A 21,196-nucleotide genomic window follows, 5' to 3' on the forward strand; every position below is an offset into this window, starting at 1 on the left:
TTAAGACAGAGAAACAGAAAAATAGAACTGAAGCACTTCCAAAAATACAAGCAACCAACTGATTTTTTACTGAGATGACAAGGCAATTCAGTGAAGAAAGGATAATCTTTTTCAACAAATGGTTCTGGAACAACTGGACAGCCATATGCAAAACAAAATGAACCTAAACCCTTTCCTCAGACCATATACAGAATTAAATCAAAATGGGTCACAGAACTAAATGTAAGAGCCAATATTATAAAATGTCTGGAAGAAAGCATAGAAAATCTCAGTGACCTTGAGTTTTGCAAAATTTCTTAACTATGACTCAAAAAGCATGAACTATAAAAGTATAAATGACTTGGACTTATTAAAATTAAAAACTTTTGCTTTTCTGTTATTCAAATGAAAAGGCAAACCTGGGAGAAAATGTTTGCAAAACACATATTCAATGAAGCACTTATATCTAGGATATATAAAGAACTCTTACAACTCAATAATAAGACAAACAACCCAGTTTAAAAATGGGCAAAATATTTTAAAAGATACATCAACCAAGATGATATATAGATGGCAAATAAGCACAAGATGCTCAACAGCATTAGTTATCAGGAAAGTGTAAATTAAAACCACATGAGGTACCACTTCACTCTCACGAAAATGGCTAAAATTAAAAGGAATAATCATACCCAGGGAGGGCAAAGATATGAAGCAAATGGAACGTTTATATACTGCTGGTGGGAATGTAAAATGGTACCACTTTGGAAAACAGTTTGGCTGTTTCTTAAATAGTTAAATATACACTCACCATATGCCCAACCATTTATTCCTAGGTATTTACACAAGAGAAATGAAAGCTATGTCCACACAAAGACTTGTACACAAATGTTTATATCAGTTTTATTTGTAATAGCCAAAAACTAGAAACAACACAGATTTCTATCAACACATAAATGGATAAACAAGTTTGGTATATCTATACAATGAAATACCACTTAGCAATAAAAAGGAATGAATATAGATACGTGTAAGAACACAAACGAATAACAAAATATTTATGCTGAATGAAAGAAGCCAAACAAAACAAGAGTGTCTACGGTATGATTCCATTTATATAAAATGTAGAAAATCCAGTAGAAAATGCAAACTAATTTATGATGACAGAAGACAGATCAGTGGTTGCCTGTGGATTGGGGAAAGGGTGTGGGGAGGGAAAGTTGGATGAAAAAGGAGCATTAAGGAAACTTTTGGGGGTGACAGATATGTTCATTATCTTTATTGTAGTGATGATTTTAAAGGTGCATATATATGTCAAAACTCATCAAATTGTACACTTTAAACAAGTTCTATTTACTGTATGCTGATTATACCTCAATACAGCTATAAAATATATTTTGGGGGCAATGGGAGAAATTTGAAAATGGACTAGATATAAGATATCATAGAATTTGACTGATAATGATAATCCAGTTATGTGGGAAAATGTCCTTATTTTTAGGAGATAGATGTTCAAGTATTTATGAGTATAATGGTATAATGTCTATAACTTTCCATCAATTTTTCAGGAAAAATTTACATATACACTGTTGAATCTAGATGAAAGTAATATATTTGTTCATTGTACTGTTCTTTCAATATTTCTACATGATTAAGAATTTACATAATTAAAATGTGGGGAAAACACAATGTTGTTGTATTGTTTTATTGCCCATGAGCCTCTTTGGAGAGAGAGACGTTATCTTTATTGTCCTGGAATGTAAGCAAATCTTTGGGAATGTCTCCAAGGAGGGAGACATTCTCTAACTTTATTGTCGTGGAATGTAAATAAATCTGAGCACATTGGCTGTTGATGTCTAGACATTAAGAAACATGAGAGATTCATGGAAAATTATCTCTGAACAGAAGGCCAGTGCCAATCACACAACCAAAAAGAATAATGATATGAAACGAATGTAGAGTGGTATGAAATGGATGGAGAAGATGACAAAGACACATTACATATGCATAATTGATGTCTCTGAAGAAGAGAAGAAATGGATCAGAAAACAAGTTAAGCAAAATAAAACTTCTTTGAAATAAAAAGCTTGAATCATGATTGGAACAGCTCACTAGAACCCAAGTAAAATTATTTCACAAAAATCAAGACCAAGGCATATGATTCTAAAGATCTTTAACTTCAAGCACAAAAAAAGAATCATGTGGTAAAAAGGTACAAGAAGAAAAAGAGAGCAGGCTGGTCTAAGACTTCTCAATGGCATCACTCAAGTTCAGAAGAGCAACGTTTACCAAGTTCTCAGGAAAAGAAAGTGTAACTTTAACAAATCAGGGTTCAATCAAGGAAGTGGATTCACTATGAGTATTATGGAATAAAGCATTTTTTAATATGAATTAGACCATGCACAATTGTGGGAGTAGCTGGGGAAGTAAAGGTATAAAAGGGGGAGGTGGAAGATTAGAGAAGTCACTAAACCAGCCCTTTTTAAACACTGGCATGGGTGGACAAATCAGACCTTGCAGGAAAATCTGAGAAGCCAGGCACTGCTGAAGTGAGACTATGAAGAGGGAGCTGATGGAGAAGCCTATGAAAAGCTTTTGACTTTGTGGGCCTGCAACCAAGCATCTGGTGGTAGGCCTGGGGCCGCTGTTGGTCACCAGGGCTGGGAGATACAAAGAAGGGCTGAAGAGAGCGGGAGAGTGAGACAAACTAAAACCTTCTGAATACCTCTGTGTCTGTCCCTCACTGTATCTAATCTCAAACTTTTAGAGTAATGGTTGCTCCTTTACTTGGACTTCCCAAATCTCATGCAATTTCTACTTCTGGCTAACTCTAACCTGAAGTCAAATAGGATTCTTGAGAACACATTTCTCTATATAATCTAGACAACAATAGAGCAATACAGCCCAATAACCTAATATTTTTTCTATTGGAAAAGTTTTGTGGTGAAATAACATTACCTAAGTTCAGAAATTCCCTCAGGATTGTTCAGTTATTTTCTTTAGTTCAATTTACTTCTAAAATAACACTCACCAAAGTCAACAACGAGCTCCTTGTCACAAAAATCCAAGAACCAGTTTTCCATCTTCATATGAACTGACATCCAGTCTAGACAGTTCCTTCACTGAAACACTCTTTGCAAACACTCTCTCTTCTGTGAGCCTCTTGCTCACCTGGTATGTTTTTACCTCTCTGGCTGCTCCTTCCCATTATCCTCTACAGATGAATCATTCTTGACCCGGTCCTCAAATGTTGGTAGCACAAGCTTTGCTCCTAGGCTTGCTTTTCCTGTTACTCCATACATTTTCTTTAGGTAGTTGGATGAGACTAAGATACCACAGACAATCTCTCAAATCTTGCTCAAGCAGAGAATTGTAGGGGGACCTGGGCAGGCTCAGAAAGTGGGATATATCTAATATTCATCAAGAACTTCTCTCCACGCATAGTTCTAAGCGCTTTAAACAGATAAGTGCATTAACTTCTTATTATGGGTAATTGTGTCCCTCCAAAAAGATATGTTGAAGTCCTAACCTCTAGGACCTCAGAATGTGAATGTTTTGGAAATAGATTCTTTACAGAAGTAATCAAGATAAAATGAGGCCATTAGGATGGGCCTAATCCAATATGACTGGTGTCCTTATAAAAAGGGGAAAATTGGACACAGAGACAGACACGCAGAGGGAACACGATGTGAAGACACACAGGGAGAAAATGGCCATGTGACTGGAGTAACGCATCTACAAGCCAAAAAAATGCTCGAGGCTACCAGAAACTAGGAGAGAGGCATGGAATAGTTCCTTCCCTAGCATCTTCAAAGGGAGTGTGGCCCTGCTGACACCTTGATTTCAGACTTCTGGCCTCCAGAACTGTGAGACAATAAACTTCTGTTGTTTTAAGCCACTCAGTTTGTGGCAATTTGTTATAGCAGCCCTAGGAAGCTAATACACTTCTCTTGTCAAATCTATGAGATAAGTACTAGTGTGAACATCCTTTACAGCTGAAGAAATCAGGATAGAGAGGTTAACTAACCTGCCCAAGGTCACATAGCTAGTAACTGGTAAAGCCAGGATTGAAACCCTAGCAGACTGGTTCCTGAGCCTATCTACCTAACAACTATGCAAACTGCCTCAATATTTTTAACAGCATTTCTCCTAGTAACAAAAAATGAAAAAGAGGGGTGCGAATAAACCTTAACATGCAAATGGTTGAATAAATTATCACATATCCACCTCATAAACTATCATGCAACTATTTTTTTTGGAGGGCTATTTTAGGATATTTGTTTTTTTTTTAATTTAATTTTTATTTTTTTATTGAGGTAACATTGGTTTATAATATTATATAAATTTCCAGTGCACATCCTTATATTTCAATTTCTGCATAGATTACATCATGTTCACCACCCAAAGACTAATTACCATGCAACCATTTAAAAGAGTTATTGTTGAGTGATAAAGCAAGACGCAGAGACGGTTGTATGACATGATCCCATATTTGAAAATCAAGGAAGAAAACAATCCTTATATAGCCTCTATCTGACTACAAGCATGTAACATATGTATATCTATATATAAATATGAGCACAGATTAAAACATGAAAGTGGGGGCTGGCCCGGTGGCACAGCAGTTAGGTGCGTGCACTCCACCGCGGCGGCCTGGGGTTCACAGGTTTGGAACCTGGGCGCGCACCGACGCACCACTTGTTAAGCCATGCTGTGGCAGCGTCCAATATAAAGTAGAGGAAGATGGGCATGGATGTTAGCCCAGGGCCAATCTTCCTCAGCAAAAAAGAGGAGGATTGGCATCAGATGTTAGCTCAGGGCTGATCTTCCTCACAAAAAAAAAAACAAAAAAAAAACACATGAAAGTGTTCATAGTAGGTGATTATTATTGGTTATCTGTCAGGGATGAATAGTGAAGGAGGAAATTCAGTAAATAATAAATACATTAGTTCGCTTTTTCTGGGTAACAAGCCACCCAAAACTTAGTGGCTTAAAAAACAATCACCATTTTTTTTTCGTGAGGAAGATTAGCCCTGAGCTAACCTCTGCTGCCAATCTTCTGCTTTTTCCTGAGGAAGATTGGCCCTGAGCTAACATCTGTGCCCATCTTCCTCTATTTTATATGTGGGACGCCTGCCACAGCATGGCTTGATAAGTAGTGCATAGGTCAGCACCTGGGGTCTAAACCCGTGAACCCTGGGCCACCGAAGCGGAGCACAAGAACTTAACCACTACACTACTGGATCGGCCCCAACAATCAACATTTTAATCTATGATTCTGTGAGTTGTCTGGGATGGGTGAGATGGATGGCAGAGCTTTTCTAGTCTGAGCCAGTATATTATTAATCTATTACTGTGTAAAAAATTACCCTAAAATTTAGCAGTTTAAAACAACAAATACTTATTATCTCACAGTTTCTGTGGGTCAGGAATTCAGGTGAGGCTCAGAGGGGTGCCTCAGGCTGAAGGTCTCTCATGAGGCTGCAGTCAAGCTGTCAGCTGGGGCAACGGTCTCATCTGAAGGCTAGACTGAGGAGGATATGTTCCCAAACTCACTCATGTAGCTCTCTCCAGGGCTGCCTCATGAGATGGCAGCTGGCTTCCCCCAGTGAGAGAGCACCCCAAATGGAGGCCATAGTCTTTCTGTAACCTAATCTTGGAAGTGACATCCCATTACCCCTGCCTCATTCTATTCACTAGAACTAAGTAACTAAATCCAGCCCAAATTCAAGGAGAGGGGATTATACAAGGGTGTGGATACCAGAAGGTGGGAATCATGCAGGGTCATCTCAAAGGCTGCTGACCACAGTGGGCTTGACCAGGGTTGGATGGCTAGGATGGCTTCATTCACATCTGGCAGGTGAAAATCTGGTTGGTCTAGGGCACCTCAACTGGGATGGCCCGTCTCTGCTCCATCACTGCTCCGTTAGATGATGAGGTCTCTCATCATCTAATAACACAACCCAGGCTTTTTCACACATGGGCTCCATATTCCTAAGAGTGGCAAGAGTGGGCAAACCTCAATGTGCAAGCACTTTTCAAGCCTTTGCGTATGTCATATTTGCTAATGACCTATTGGCCAAAGAAATGGCTAAGCCCAGTTTCATGGGTTGGAGAAATGGACTCTACCTCTTGATGGGTGAAATGGCAAAGTCACATTGAAAGGGGGCGTATATTCTGCTGGTAGTGGCCAAAAGAGACCATTCAGACTTCTGGCTTCTGCCTAGGATGTAGACATCTTGAAAGAGCACAGTTCCCATTCTCATAACAAATAAAAAATCTGGATAATCTACAAAACCATAACTTTTTTTGAACTCATCAGAGAGCTAAGACCATAGAGCAACCAATTAGCTTGATATATAACACAAGTGCCTCAAAGGAGTGAGGAAGTTATCACTGGGTCACCTGTGGCAGAGCAGGATGATAGGCCTACCATATCAGCAGTAAGAATTTGGTAAGAATTTTAAATGAATTCCTAAAGGCTGAGTGTGGGATAGTATGAGAATACAGACTCCTGAGAGCTGGAGATCTAAAGGTAGTTGGCCCCCACTTGCAGGCTCTTCTCCACAGACCTCCACTGGGTGCTCAGAAGAAACATTTGGGGTAGGGCAGGAGACTAGAGAAAGCCTCTGTCAGTGGTGCAGGCCTGCAAGGGAGCAGCTCCTGATACAGAAATGGCACAAAGCCCCATTGGGACTCTACTCCCTTACAGAACAAAAGCCTTAAGCCACTGGGGGAAGTGCAGCAAACTCTCTTGCCTCCAGGACACAGGTGAAGATCCATTGTGGCTAGAGGAAGGGAAAAGGAAAAACATCTTGCACTCGAGAGGGAAGGACAGGAAACCATCCTGGGCCCAGACCATTAAAGGCCTTCTATCAGTGGGGAGGGGCAGGATCACCAAAAAAGCCCCACCCTCAAGACCTAGGGATATAGGGCCTGCCTAAAACTGAGGCTGGCCCAGAACAACTCTTGCGCCCTACGCATCAGGTCACCAAGAACCAAGTAATAATAGCAGTCTACTACTAAGGGAGAGGCAAGAGCATGGAGAGAGATCCTCCCTGAGATGCAGGCACACAGGAAAGCCTAAAGGCAAGGGTGGTGCAGGAACATTGAGAAAAATTCTCTGGAAAACCAGTGCCTACCCTAAGCACAAGGTAACACTAGAGAAATTTGAAGACTACGGTACACTGAAGGTAACCAGAGCAACAAGAAAACCCAAACCCAGCCCAAATCTTGACTAAATGGACTCAATCCCCCCACACTAATGACCTATAAGAGCATCTAGGTCTATTTCCAGGAATAAATATTATGTATCTCAGTTTCTACTCTCCTATATACAACATCTGACATTGAGCCAAAAATTATTAGATGCAAAACAGCAAGAGAAAAAAATCCACCATAAAGAGACAAAGCAATCAACAGATCCAGACTCAGTTGACCCAGAATTTAAAATAACAATGATTAATGTTTTTTTTTTTTTGAGGAAGATCAGCCCTGAGCTACCATCTATTGCCAATCCTCCTCCTTTTTTTTCCCCCCCAAACCCCCCCAGTAGATAGTTGTATGTCATAGTTGCACATCCTTCTAATTGCTGTATGTGGGACTCGGCCTCAGCATGGCCAGAGAAGCGGGGCGTCGGTGCGCGCCCGGGATCTGAACCCGGGCCGCCAGTAGCAGAGCACGCGCACTTAACCGCTAAGCCACGGGGCCGGCCCAACAATGATTAATATGTTAAAGAGGAGAGTGGAAAATGTGAACAACAGGTATGAACATATGGGGAATTCCAGCAGAAAGATGAAAACTCTAAGAGTCGAATGGAAATACTAGAAATAAAAGAGAAAACATAACTGAGATGAACCTTCTATGGGTTCATCAGTAGACCTGACAGAGCCAGGGTAGGGGTTAAAATCAGTGAATTTGAAGATAGGTTAATAGAAATGATCCCAACTGAAACACAAAGAGATATAAGGATTGAAAAGGGGCATATATAGGGATGGGAGAAATTTGTAGCATTTTTTTAATCTAACACAGTCTATCTTCTGGTCATAAATTATTTACATTACCACACCATGCAAAATATGTTCTCACCTCCATTCCAAGACCTCCAATTGTCTCATCCCAAATTATGGCATCAGGCTCAAATCCAGGACCTCAAGTCTTCTGTTCAGGTTTAGATGTGGCTGAGGCTCCTTGGGTGCCATTTCTCAGTTTCTTGATCCAGAGACCTGTCAGCTAAATGATAAGTTACATGATCACCTCCCCTCTCCCACGCAACACACACACACACAAATATATATATATGTACAATGGTGAGATAGGGACAGGATAACTGCAGTAGATACTCCCATTCAAAAGAGGGAGAAATAAGAGGCAGGCACGTATCAGCCACTGTTCCACAACAATTGAGACATCCCACAGAGCAAATGTTGTCAGGTCTCCCTGCTCCAGGGGCAGATAATGTTTCTTGATTAGGTCACAGTTCTACCTGGGAACAGTTTCTCAGTCTATTTTAATATATTGTTCTTGGGGTCTTCTCTCTGAGATGTCCTTCTTTGCCCATAAGAAATGGCCCATGTTTATAGCTGAGTAACTTGCTCAGCTTGCTTCCTGTTCATAGAAGTTAGAGAGGGGAGTCCAGAGGCCACTTTTCATTGTGGACTGTTTCAGTCCCTTTAAGTCCAACCTGGAGGTAGTTCTGCTAGTAAAACTCTATTAAAAACTTTATAGGTTTTCTATGAATCTGGTTTGTATGTACTCCGTGCCCCAAATGCCACATCGACAATTCTTTTTAAGACAGGCTTCTCTCGACTTTGAGCAGTGTGTCAGGCTACTGGGGACAATGTTGTGAAGTTTTTAGAAGCTGTTTAGCTTAGCTGAGAGGGTCTCCCAAACACCAACTTAAATATTTAACACATTTCAACAAAGGGTCTTACAGCCATACCCATGATTTGATCTCTACTCTGAGGCCTTTTTTCACCTTGAGAATATTTTGATGGCTGGAGAGACTGGACATGTGAAACAGTTATTTTCTAACCCAGCAAGTCCTGGCTTTTTTGTATTTCTTCTGAATTCTGCTTGCAAATGGAACAGTTATTTCCCTAGTTCATATCTCTCTTTCTGTACCTTACCATATGCAACTAAAAGAAGCAAACTGATACTTCCAACATTCTGTTGGAAATCTCCTTAGCCAGACCCACAAGTTCATTTGGTACATTCTCTATCTTCCCACAGAGCATGGTGACTGTTTTGCTATGTTTCTCATTACTAAATAACATGGGCTGCTATCTTTTCCAGCCTTTCTTAACAGTTTTCTTCATTGTTTTTCCAGTCTCCACCTGCCACCCAGGCCCAAAGCTAAATGCCACGTCTTATGTTTTGGTACAATATCCCCCACACACATACACTTTTAGGTATTACTTAGCATTGGCTGTGCAACAAACTACCCCAAAACTTAGTAGCTTAAAACAATAATCATTTTATTTATCTCATAATTCTCCAGGTTGGCTGGGATAACTGGTATGGCCCTTCTGGTGTGGGCCGGCTTGGCTGGGAATGGAGGTTGAGGAAAGCCTCACTTCCATGTCTGGCAGTTGGTCTAAGAGGCCTCAGCTGGGCTGGCCCATCTCTGCTCGATGTGGTTTCTCATCCCCCAGTAGAATAATCTGAGCTTCTTTACACAAAGGTCTCAGAATTCCTAAAAGCAACAAGAGAGCGTAAGCCTCAAGGCAGGCATTCACACTTCTCCAGCCTCTTCTTGAATCTCTTTGCTAATGTACACTGGCCAAAGCAAGTCACATGGCCAAGCTGAGAGCCAAAGTGTGGAAAGATAGAGACTCTACCTCTCAATAAGAAAACAGAGTAACATCGCAAAGGGGCATACATAAAAGGATGGGAGGAATTGGTGGCTATTTGCCATTGTACCACAACGAAAGAAGATAAAAACATGATCTCATGGAAACCAGTATGAAGGATAGGATTGTATTTATGTGTTCATGTAAAACTACATCTGCAGATGTGTGTATATACAAAACCACAATGACTTTATAACTGTGGATTCACGTGAGAGAAATATTCAATAAGAAATATATTTGACAGACACAACTATATTAAATTCAAAAACAGAATTTCAATTATTATTCCTCCTGTTGTACAATGTGTTCTGCCACAAACACCCTACAGAAGTGAGACTAGGTCTATGCATCAAATATATTATTTTGTTGTCCTATCTTTCATTTAGTTCTCACTTTAAATTGCTTAATATAACACAGTAAACATGACTGTCATTTACATAATTTTGCACACTCCATCTATAAAGAATTTGGTAACAATTTGCCTTATAATACTTTCCATAGGAAAGCTTTTCCTAATGCATCAAACTGACAGCATTTTTCCTGGTTTGAATTCTATTATATATTGTGAGGCGCAAATATGGAAATTCTCCTTCATTTAGTGCATTCTTAGAGGGTCTCTTCTGAAAAATTTTGCTCCTCTGAGGTGAGAGAGCCTGATGAATGCTTTTTATGATGCAATGGCATATAGGATCTGTCTTGGATGAATTTTGTAATGTACAATTAGACCTGACTTCTGTGATAAGGCTTTCTCATTTTCAAGAAACAGGGTTACTTTCATGTATGAATATTGCGATGCATACTCAGAACTGATTTCTGAGTGAAGCCCTTTCCACAATCACTGCATTTATAGGGTTTATCTCCAGTATGAATTGTCTGGTGTTTATTGAAATTTGACCTGTCAGTGAAGGCTTTCCCACATTCTGCACATATATATGGTTTCTCTCCTGTGTGAATTCGCTGATGTACTTTGAGATGTGGTTTCTTGGAGAAAGATTTCTCACAGTCAGGACATTTATACGGCTTCTCTGTAGTATGAATTCTCTGATGTGTAATTAACTCTGACTTCTGGATGAAGGCCCTCCCACAATCGACACAAACATAGGGTTTCTCTCCAGTATGAATGGTCTGGTGTTTATTGAAATTTGACCTGTCAGTGAAGGCCTTCCCACATTCAGCACATATATAAGATTTCTCTCCAGTATGAGATTTCTGATGAGTATTGAGATTTGACCTGTTGGTGAAGGCCTTCCCACATTCGGTACATATATAGGGTTTCTCTCCTGTGTGAATTCGCTTATGCATCTGAAGTTGTGACTTAGAAGGGAAAGATTTCTCACAGTCACTGCATTCATAAGGCTTCTCTCCAGTATGAATTCTTTGATGTGCAATCAAGTGTGCCTTTTGGATGAAGGCCTGCCCACATTCAGTACATACATAGGATCTCTCTCCTGTATGAATTCTCTGATGCATCCTAAGTGTTGATTTTTGGGTAAAGGCTTTCCCACATTCACTGCATTTGTGGTGTCTCTCTCCAGTATGAATTTTCTGATGTACATTGAGGGCTGAGTTCAGGGAGAAGCCTTTCCCACATTCACGGCATTCATAGAGTTTTTCTCCTGTATGAGTTGTCTGATGCCTAAGTAGAGATGACACCTGGAAAAATGATTTTCCACATTCACTGCATTTATAGGGTTTTTCTCTAGTATGAGTTTTCTCATGCAAAATTAATTCTGAATTCTGGATAAATGCCTTCCCACATTCAGTACATATATATAGTTTTTCATCTCGATGAACTCTCAGACATATACTGAGTAGTGGCTTCTGTGTAAAAACATTTACACATTTGCTAAGTTCATGAGGTTTTTCCATAGTATGAATTCTCTGAGGTGCAAAGAGGTGTGACTTCTGGGTGAAGATGTTCCCAAATTCAGTACACATATTTGCTTTCTCCCCAACAGGAAATTTTAGATTGTGACCGAGTGCTTGTTTGAGGCTGAAGACTTTTCCACACTGATTACTTTCACAGAATTTCACTCCTGCATGCGTATTTTCATGGTTAGTATAAGAAGAGCTCTGAGTGAAAACTTGACCACGTCCAAGAATTTTATCAAAGTTCTTTGTTGCATTGTTTTTACTATGAATATGTAAATCTAAATTATGCTTAAAACTCCTTCCAAATGAGTCGTATTTATGGGGTCTTTTCTGTGAAGAAACATGATTTTGGCTTGGATGAACAAATTTTACACTGTCTTTATATTCATAATCCCACTCTGTATTCAATAGTTTCTTATTGATGAAAGCAGCGTGACTCAGAGGTTTGTTCTGTTTTTCCTGATATCTTTTTATCTGTTCAGCATCTTGCCACAGTTCTTCTAAAACGGAATACAATGAATCATCTCTTGTGTCTTCACCCTCCATTTCACTATGAAACGAAGCTTTTCCAGAAATTCTTGTTTGTGAGGTCTTAATCCCAAACTTCCCATCTAAAAAGAGAAGAAAAAGGAAAATTGACACAAATAATAGATAGCAGAAGATTAAAAGGTACACATAAGCTAATCCAAATTGAACACACGGAAACCAGTAAATCTGATGATGATGATGACAATGATGACAGGAAATAAATACATAGCACCTACTGTGTGCCAAGCTCTTGCATGATACTTATGATGTTCCAAGCAATAAATATTTATATGAACTCATTTAGTCCTTTCAAAAGCCCTATGTGGTATTTTCTATTATTACCCACCTATTGTAGATGGTATATATATAATTTGTCCTAAAACATGGTTATTAAGTTTTGGAGATTGGAGTTCAACATAAGCAACCTAGCTCTCTTTTGGTAGGAGGCTTGGATATCAAGTAGGGTGGGCTGAAGTTTAAAAAGACAAGGGTTTTAAGGGGAAATATCCATGGAGAGCCTAGGCTTGGAGGGGGTGACTCAGAGTCTAAGTCTTCATTAGCTTTCAATTCTAAATCCTCACTAATCTTGCTGCTTCTTGCTTATTAGCAACAACACAGAATTAATGTGATCAAAAACCAATTTAATTTGCTAAGAAAGTAGTTCCTAAAATTTCTCATCACAAGGAAAAAAACACTTTTTCTTTCTTGTATCTATATGAGACGGATGTTAACAAAACTTATTGGGGTGATCAATTCACAATATATATAAGCAGCAACACAGATTCAGATATGGTATATCTTAAACTTATACTGTGCTGTATGTCAATTATATATCAATAAAACTGAAAAAAACCAATTTATTCATGCCTATAGGAAATATATTATGGTCATAGCCATCTTGACCTATACAAACAATAAATAAATGGATGTCTATATTCCAACTCTCCATCCAGGTGTAACCATTTTCTTGGATCTAAAATTATTTACATCTAACAAGAAGTATAAAATCAGACAGGACAAGCCATCTGTGGTATACTGAAAGCTGTCCACTAGAATCTGTTTTGCCATTCTTTTGCATTAACAGGGTAGTAGCCATGCAGATAGCTGCCCAGTCATATAACATTTCTCAGTCTCCTTTGAAAACTGGTATGGCCATGTAAAAATATTCTCATCAACTGAATGTGAGAAAAATGATGGGTGCCACTTTCAAACCAGAGGATTGAGACAGTGGCATGTTTTCTCTATACCCTCTTCTACCTTCTTGCTTACTAAAACCTGGACTTGGCAGCAACACAGATTCAGATATGCAGATGCCACAAAAAAAAGAAACACACCAAAAGATGGTGGAGCTATGTAATGGAAGGAACTTGGATTCCTGAATAAACATGAGCAATGAGGTTTTCCAATGGCCTGTGATATTAGAAACTTTATATAATACAGAAATAAAATTCTTTAGTATTTAAGTCACTGTATCTTATTATCTCTTTATTACTGCAAATTAGCTTTAACACAATTAAAACACTCTTCTTGCTCAGAGTGGGAATAACAGATGTTTCCATTACCAGTACAGCACATGAGACATACTAAATCTTCAATCATAATTTTATTTATTTATTTATTTTTAAAGATTTTATTTATTTATTTTTTTCCCCTTAAAGCCCCAGTAGATAGTTGTACATCATAGCTGCACATCCTTCTAGTTGCTGTATGTGGGACGCGGCCTCAGCATGGCCGGAGAAGTGGTGCGTCGGTGCGCGCCCGGGATCCGAACCCGGGCCGCCAGCAGTGGAGCGCGAGCACTTAACCGGTAAGCCATGGGGCTGGCCCTTCAATCATAATTTTAAATGGAAAAATTACACATTATCTCATCAGCAAGAGATTTTAGATACTGAGAACGCTAAGTCATCAAACCCAGTTTTCCCCTGTTAGTCAGTTTGATACTGTACTCCAGACACATGTCCCATCCAAAATCTCATCCTCTTATCCTTTTTTCTTCTTCGGAAGATCAGCCCTGAGCTAACATCCGATGTCAATCCTCCTCTTTTTTTTGCTGAGGAAGACTGGCCCTGGTCTAACATCCCTGCCCATCATCCTCCACTTTATATGGGACGCTGCCGCAGCATGGGTTGACAAGCGGTGCGCCGGTGCGTGCCAGGGATCCGAACCTGCGAATCCTGGGCCGCCGAAGCAGAGCTCGCGCACTTAACCGCTGCGCCACTGGGCCACCCCCGATCATCCTCTTATTCTTAATTTGTGTTTTCATTTTCACATTTGGTTTTAATTTATTCTGGAGATATTAAGCACTAGATTCTTCGGCATCGTTTTAGAAGTGGTTCTGCTTTTCACTTTAACTTATAAATATATATAAAATGTATAACTTATAAGTAAAACTTAACTTCTAAACCCCTGCTGTACTGGACAACATTTAGATCACCAGTACCAATATTCATTGTAAAAAATCTGCTCCTGCAATAAGAGCTTCTCTGCATCTTTCCTGAGCCCAGAGATTCCATGAACAGTACACAAATGAAGAGTCATCAGTCTAGAAAAGAGCTGTGTGTGCAAGCTTGCATTCTATTGGCCACTCATAAAAATGTCTCAAAAAAAAGTCTAGTTTATTCTCAAATCAAAGGACATGTTCATGTTCTCTTCCTCCATTTAGCCTGCTTATTATCATTTTCTTTTGTGCCATTTAAAAACGTACATGTACTTCATTAGGCAGTTTAAGCATTTTTTTACTTTGAAAATTAATCTGATCATATGCTAGTGACACTTTTTTTCTGAACTTCAAAAGCAAACACCCTCTGTGCTATTCATTTTGCTAATCATTTTAGTAGACTTCTATCATAATAGAAACAATGCACAGAGTAAACTTTTAAATATTTGATGCCATTGTCTTTACTTTCCAATTACAATCTATGTTCCATTGAATTCCTCTCAGTAGAATTTTTAAAAATGCTTCTGAAATAGAAGAAAATACTCTCATATTCTTATCTCCCACAAATTCAATTAGTTAATATTGCTAAGTATTTTCTTCATGCTTAGTGTTCAAATAACAAAAGTAAGATACAGGCTCTTATTTTCAGGGACTTTCAAAATTATTAGGGGCAGAAGCATCTGAGGGATGGGAGAACAGAAATGGAGAAGAGCAATAAATGTGGAGGAGGTAAGAGCCATTTCATGGAATAGATGATAACCTGAAATGAAACAAAATGAAAGTGTCTATTACCTGGATAGGCAGAGCACAAAATAATAAAGAGCCTAGATACAGAGACGAACTTCATATGTGGTTGATGTTAAAGACAAGGTGAAAATTTGAGGAAAGTATGAATTAAGGAAATTGTACAGATACAACTTTAACCAGAAATACATGGCCACGTTGTAGATGGCACTGAGAGAAGAGCTATGGGTCATGTGTTATATAATACAGAGTAATCATAAGCTTACTTCACGAAGCTAATGACAAAGATAAATGTGGTATCTCAAGTAATGAAATCTATTATTAGCATTTAAGATGAACTAGAAACAAGAATAGAATCTGCAAATACCATTAGGAACAGAAATCTGAGCATAAGAAAATACAGATCTGCTTTTGGGTGATGCTACTAAGAATTAAGATAAGAGGATATCTAAATAGTATTCTTTTTTTTTTTTTGTGAGGAAGATCGGCCCTGAGCTAACATCTGCCAATCCTCCTCTTTTTTTGCTGAGGAAGACTGGCCCTGGGCTAACCTCCATGCCCATCTTCCTCTACTTTATATGGGACGCCGCCACAGCATGACTCGACAAGCGGTGCGTCGGTGCGCGCCCGGGATCCGAACCTGCGAACCCCAGGCTGCCGCAGCAGAGTGCGCACACTTAACTGCTTGCACCACCAGGCTGGCCCCTAAATAGTATTCTTTAAAGAAGAAAAAAAGAAGAACTGCAGAGTAATTAGTAAGAGAAGATAATTAAGAGGAAAGAAACAAAAAACACAGCAGAATCTGACAAAATTTGGAATGTGAGAATTCCTGATTTGGGCTATGATGATGCCAATTCCTTACATACTAAGAATGAATAAAGTAGAATATTCTATGGGCATTGTCTAGTATGTAGGTAAATGTGGTACTAGGATCCAGTTAACAAAGCAACTAGTGGTGTCAATATGGAAGTCATCAGAAAACAAATAAAAAGCTTAAGTGTTCAGAATGGAAGATTATTTTTAGTTAATTACAATAGGAACAACTATTCAGATGACAGTAAACACCACCCATAGCCAGAGGCATCTCAATGGGGGAAAAGGCTCTACGGAAAAGGAAATGAGCAAAGATTGGGAACAAGATAAAATAAAAATAAAGGGCATACAGACTAAAAAGAAAACAATAAAAAGACATGATAATGGATGCAGAAAATTTTAAGGAATTTACAAAAAGACTCACTAGAATTAATAAGTGAATTTAGCAAGGTCTTAGAATACAGGGTCAATGTACAACAATTAATTGTAAGAGTTCAACTTCTAGTATGGAGAAGTAAGCTCCTAAAAAAATTCTTCCACAGATAGTAACTATAATCCCTAGAAAAACAAAACAAAACAAAACATGTACTGGCAGAGTGAATAAAAGCAGGCAGATTTGGGAGAGGAGTCAGAAGTTAGAGGAAGTCTGTACAGAGATCTGAGTTGCTACCCACCTTAGGTGAGACAGCATCTCCAGTTTGAGTCTAACCTAGTTAATTGCCTACTATGACAAAAACACAGAACAATATAACAGAAAACAGTGGTAATATAACATAACACTGATAATGTTCAGGATGCAATCCAAAATTGTTCAGTATATGATGACCCAGAAAAATGTTCTTTTGGTCACTCTCCAGTGTCTTCAGTAGTTTTTAAAGCATATTTTTCAGAGTTAACAGTTTCTGTTAGACGGGCTGCTCCAATAGAAACTATTCAGTCAGACTTGAAGTTAATTTTTGTATCTGGTGCAAGGTATGGGTCAAGGTTTTTTTCCTCGAATACTGATATCCATTTGTTCAAAACACTTTCCTTTCCCCCACTGAATTGTATTTGCACCTTTGTCAAAACTCAGTTGTCCATATATATGTGGGTCTATTTTTAGACTCTCTCTTCTTTTCCATTTATATATCTGTCCTTACATCAATACCACACACTGTCTGGATTACTGTAACTTTATAGTAAACCTTAACAGCAGGTAGTGTAAATCTTTCATACTTTTTCTTCTTTCTCAAGACTGTGTTGGCTATTCTAGGTCCTTTGCATATCCATATAAACTTTAAAATCTCCTTGTCAGTTTTTACCCCCCAAAATTACAAATAATTGATTGAAAAAGTAGAATACAATTCAGTAAAGCAATAGATTTCAACAACACACAACTAATTTGATTTATATATTAAAAAACACAACACCCATCAATAGCCGAATACACATTCTTTTCAGAGACACATGGACCATTCCCCTAGATAGACCATATGCTGAAATCATACAGAGTGTATTCTCAGATGACAATAGAATTAAATTAGACAACATAAAAGAAATAGACAAATTCCTTGAAAAATACAACTTACTATGTCTGACAAAAGATGAAACAGAAAATCTGAATAGCTCTATGTCTATTAAAGAAATTGAATTTGTTATTAAAATTTTCCCATCAAGAAAACTCCAGGCCCAGATGGTTTCACCGGTGAATTCCATGAAACAGTAAAAGAAGAAATAACAGTCTTACACAAACTATTTCAGAAAATAGAGAAGGGAACACTTCATAATTCATTATATGTGGCCAGCATAATCCTAATAACAAAACCTGACAACAATATTGCAAAAAAAGAAAACGATAAACCAATATCACTCACGAAAAATGCTAATGTTTTTAAACAAAATATCAGTAAATAGAATCCAACAATATATAATAAGGGTAATATGTCATAATCAACTAGTATTTATCTCATAAATTCAAGGTTAATTTAACATTTGAAAATCAATAAATTCACATATTAACAAAATAAAAGCAATAACTTTATGATCACTCTAATAAGATGAAGAAAATGCATTTGACAAAATTCAGCATGTAACCATGATAAAAAAAAAAACAAAAACAACTCTTCAACAAGCTAGGAGTAGAAAGGAACTTATATAACCTGAAAAGGGCAGCTTCAAAAAACCTACAGCTAACATCATACTTAATGGTATGAATTTTTTGTCCCTAATATCGGGAACAAGGCAAGCAGGTCCACGCTCACCACTTCTATTCAACATTGAACTGAAGGTCTTAGTGAAATAAGGAAAGGAAAAGAAATAAAAAACATGAGATCGGAAAGGAAGAAATAAAAGTGTCCCTAAAGTGATAATGACTAATTACATGAAAAACCCCAAAGAACCTACAAGAAAACTAACAGGTGGATTTAGGAATGCCTCAAGATACAAAGTCAATGTACAAAAATCAATCACTAACACTTTATACTAGCAATGAACAATCTGAAAATAAAATTTAAAAAAACAGTGTCATTTACAATAGTATCAAAAACCATCAAATACTTAGGGATAAATTTAATGAAGGATGCATAAGACTTCTATACTGAAAAACTATAAAACATTGTTGAAAGAAATCAAAGATTTAAATAAAGGCAGAAATATAGAGGCCGGCCCGGTGGTGTAGCGGTTAAGTTCGTGCCTTCTAATTCGGCAGCCCGGGGTTCGCCGGTTCAGATCCTGGGCACGGACCTACTCACTGCTCATCAAGCTATGCTGAGGCAGCCTCCCACATAGAAGAACTAGAAGGACCCACAACTAGGATATACAACTATGTACTGGGGCTTTGGGGAGAAAAAATGAAAAGAGGAATATTGGCAACAGATGTTAGCTCAGGGCTAATCTTCCTCAAAAAGAAAAGAAAAGAAATATGCCATGTTCATGGATTAGAAGGCTCAATATTGTTAAGATGTCAATTCTCTTAAAATTGATCTACAGAGTCAACTCATCTCCAAACAAAATCCCAGCCGGCTTTTTCAAAAAAATTACAAACTGATTATAAAATTTATATGGAAATACAAATGACCTAGAAGAGCCAAAGTAATAAAAAAAAAGCAAAGTTGGAGAACTTATCCTACCTGATTTCAAGACACACATAAAAGCTACAGTAATAAAGAACATATGGGTTTGCCAAAAGGACAGTGTATTAACAGTATTTTCTATATTCTTGATGCTCTGGCGTCTGGAGCCTAGCTGATCCTGGAGAGACTGCTCCTCCCAGGGCTAGTTAATTCCTAGAGATAGCAAAAGACTTCCCTGTAGGTACACCTTTCATATGCAACCAATCCAGGGCTCATATCCACCAACTGTCTCCTTTGTCAAACTCTCACAGGCTGAGCTACTATCCCCCTGCCCTAATCAGCTCAGGGCCAGGTACCAGACAACTAGAGACAGTCCTTACACCCCAGAGCCTGCTGGAATTACTCAAACTAGCCAATCCTAAACCTCCCCAGCCTGCTTACTCTGCCTCACCCATTCTTTCTCATGAAAATCACAATAAAGGCTCTTGCCCATGCTTTCCCCTAACAACTTCTGCCTCCTGACTGACCCTTCCCAGTGTGGCCTTATGTGGTGTGGCATGCCTCCTCCTCCTGGGAAGTGTGAGTTACAAACTATCTTTTCAATGGCAGTCATCTCCAGATCTGTTGGCCTCATCATACCTGAATAATAATAAAACCTACACTTTAAAACAGAAATATAGATCAATTGAACAGCATAGAGAGTCCAGAAATAGGTTCACATATATAAAGTCAACTGATTTTGATAAACGTGCCTAGGAAATTCAACAGGAAAGAGAAAGTCTCTTCAACAAATGGTTCTGGAACAATTGGATATCATATTGAAAAAAATGAAAATCAATCCTTACATCAAACACACAAAATGGATCACAGACTTAAACTGAAAAAACTAAAATGATAAAACTTATAGAAGAAAATATGAGAAAATCTTTGTGACATTGTAGTAGGCAAAGATTTCTTAGATCACAAAGAGTACTAAAAATTTTAAAAAGATGATAAATTAGACTCCATCAAAATTAAAATGTTTACTCTTTGATAGGCAAGAGTCAGAAAATAAAATTTCAAGCCACAGATTGGAGCAAAATATTGGCAATACACATATCTGGCATAGGAGTTGTATCCAGCAAATATAAACAACTCTTAAAAGTTAATAATAAGAAGACAACCAAATAAAAAAACAGGAAAGATATTTAACAGACACTTCACAAAAAATGTACAAATGGTCAATAAGCACATGAAAAGATATTTAACGTCATTATGCCTCAGAGGACCATAGCTTAAAATCATAATGAGATACCATTACACATCCACTATAATATCAAAAATTAAAGAGACTGATGATAGCAAGTGTTGGCGAGGATGTGGAGCAACAGAAATTCTCATGTATTGCTGTTGGGAATGTAAAATGACACAGCCACTTTGGAAGACAGTTTGGCAATTTCTTATAAAGGTAAGAATACACTTATTATATGACCCAGGAACTCCACTCCCAGGTATTTACCCAAGAGAAATGTAAACATATGTTCACACAAAGACATACCAGAATGTTCACTGCAGCTTTATTCATAATAACCACCTGTCATCAACAGGTATATAAATAAACCAATTGCAATATATTCATACCATGGAATAGTATTCAGCATTTAAAAGGAACAAACTAGTGATACACTCAATAACATGGATGAATCGCAAAATCACTATGCTGAAAAAATGAAGCCAGACCCCAAAGGGTACCTACAGTATGATTTCATTTATATGAAACCCTAATAAAGATAAATCTAATCTACAGTGACAAAAAGCATGTCAATGGTTGCCTGCAGCCAAAGTGGTGGTGGGTATCGACTACAAGGGGCATGAAGGTGCATTTTTGTGTAAGGGAATGTTATATATCATTATTGGGGTGGTGGTTATACCAGCGTGTACCTTTA

At 38.2% G+C, this 21,196-nt stretch overlaps 1 protein-coding gene across 3 annotated transcripts in view; it reads right to left on the reverse strand.

The window, feature by feature from the left end:
- Positions 1-7,527: 7,527 nt before the first annotated feature.
- The window catches only part of ZNF81 (zinc finger protein 81), a 61,975-nt gene continuing 48,306 nt past the window's right edge, over positions 7,528-21,196 (reverse strand). For all 3 annotated transcript variants that reach the window (XM_014790951.2, XM_087427781.1, XM_087427782.1), the window contains one exon: positions 7,528-12,310. In XM_014790951.2, the coding sequence (XP_014646437.2) occupies positions 10,602-12,310 (1,709 nt within the window). In that variant the 3' untranslated portion in view covers positions 7,528-10,601. The remainder of the gene's footprint in view (positions 12,311-21,196) is intronic.

The sequence above is a fragment of the Ceratotherium simum genome, chromosome X (assembly GCF_057802395.1).
Source record: "Ceratotherium simum simum isolate JZ-2026a chromosome X, ASM5780239v1, whole genome shotgun sequence".
Lineage (NCBI taxonomy): Eukaryota > Metazoa > Chordata > Mammalia > Perissodactyla > Rhinocerotidae > Ceratotherium > Ceratotherium simum.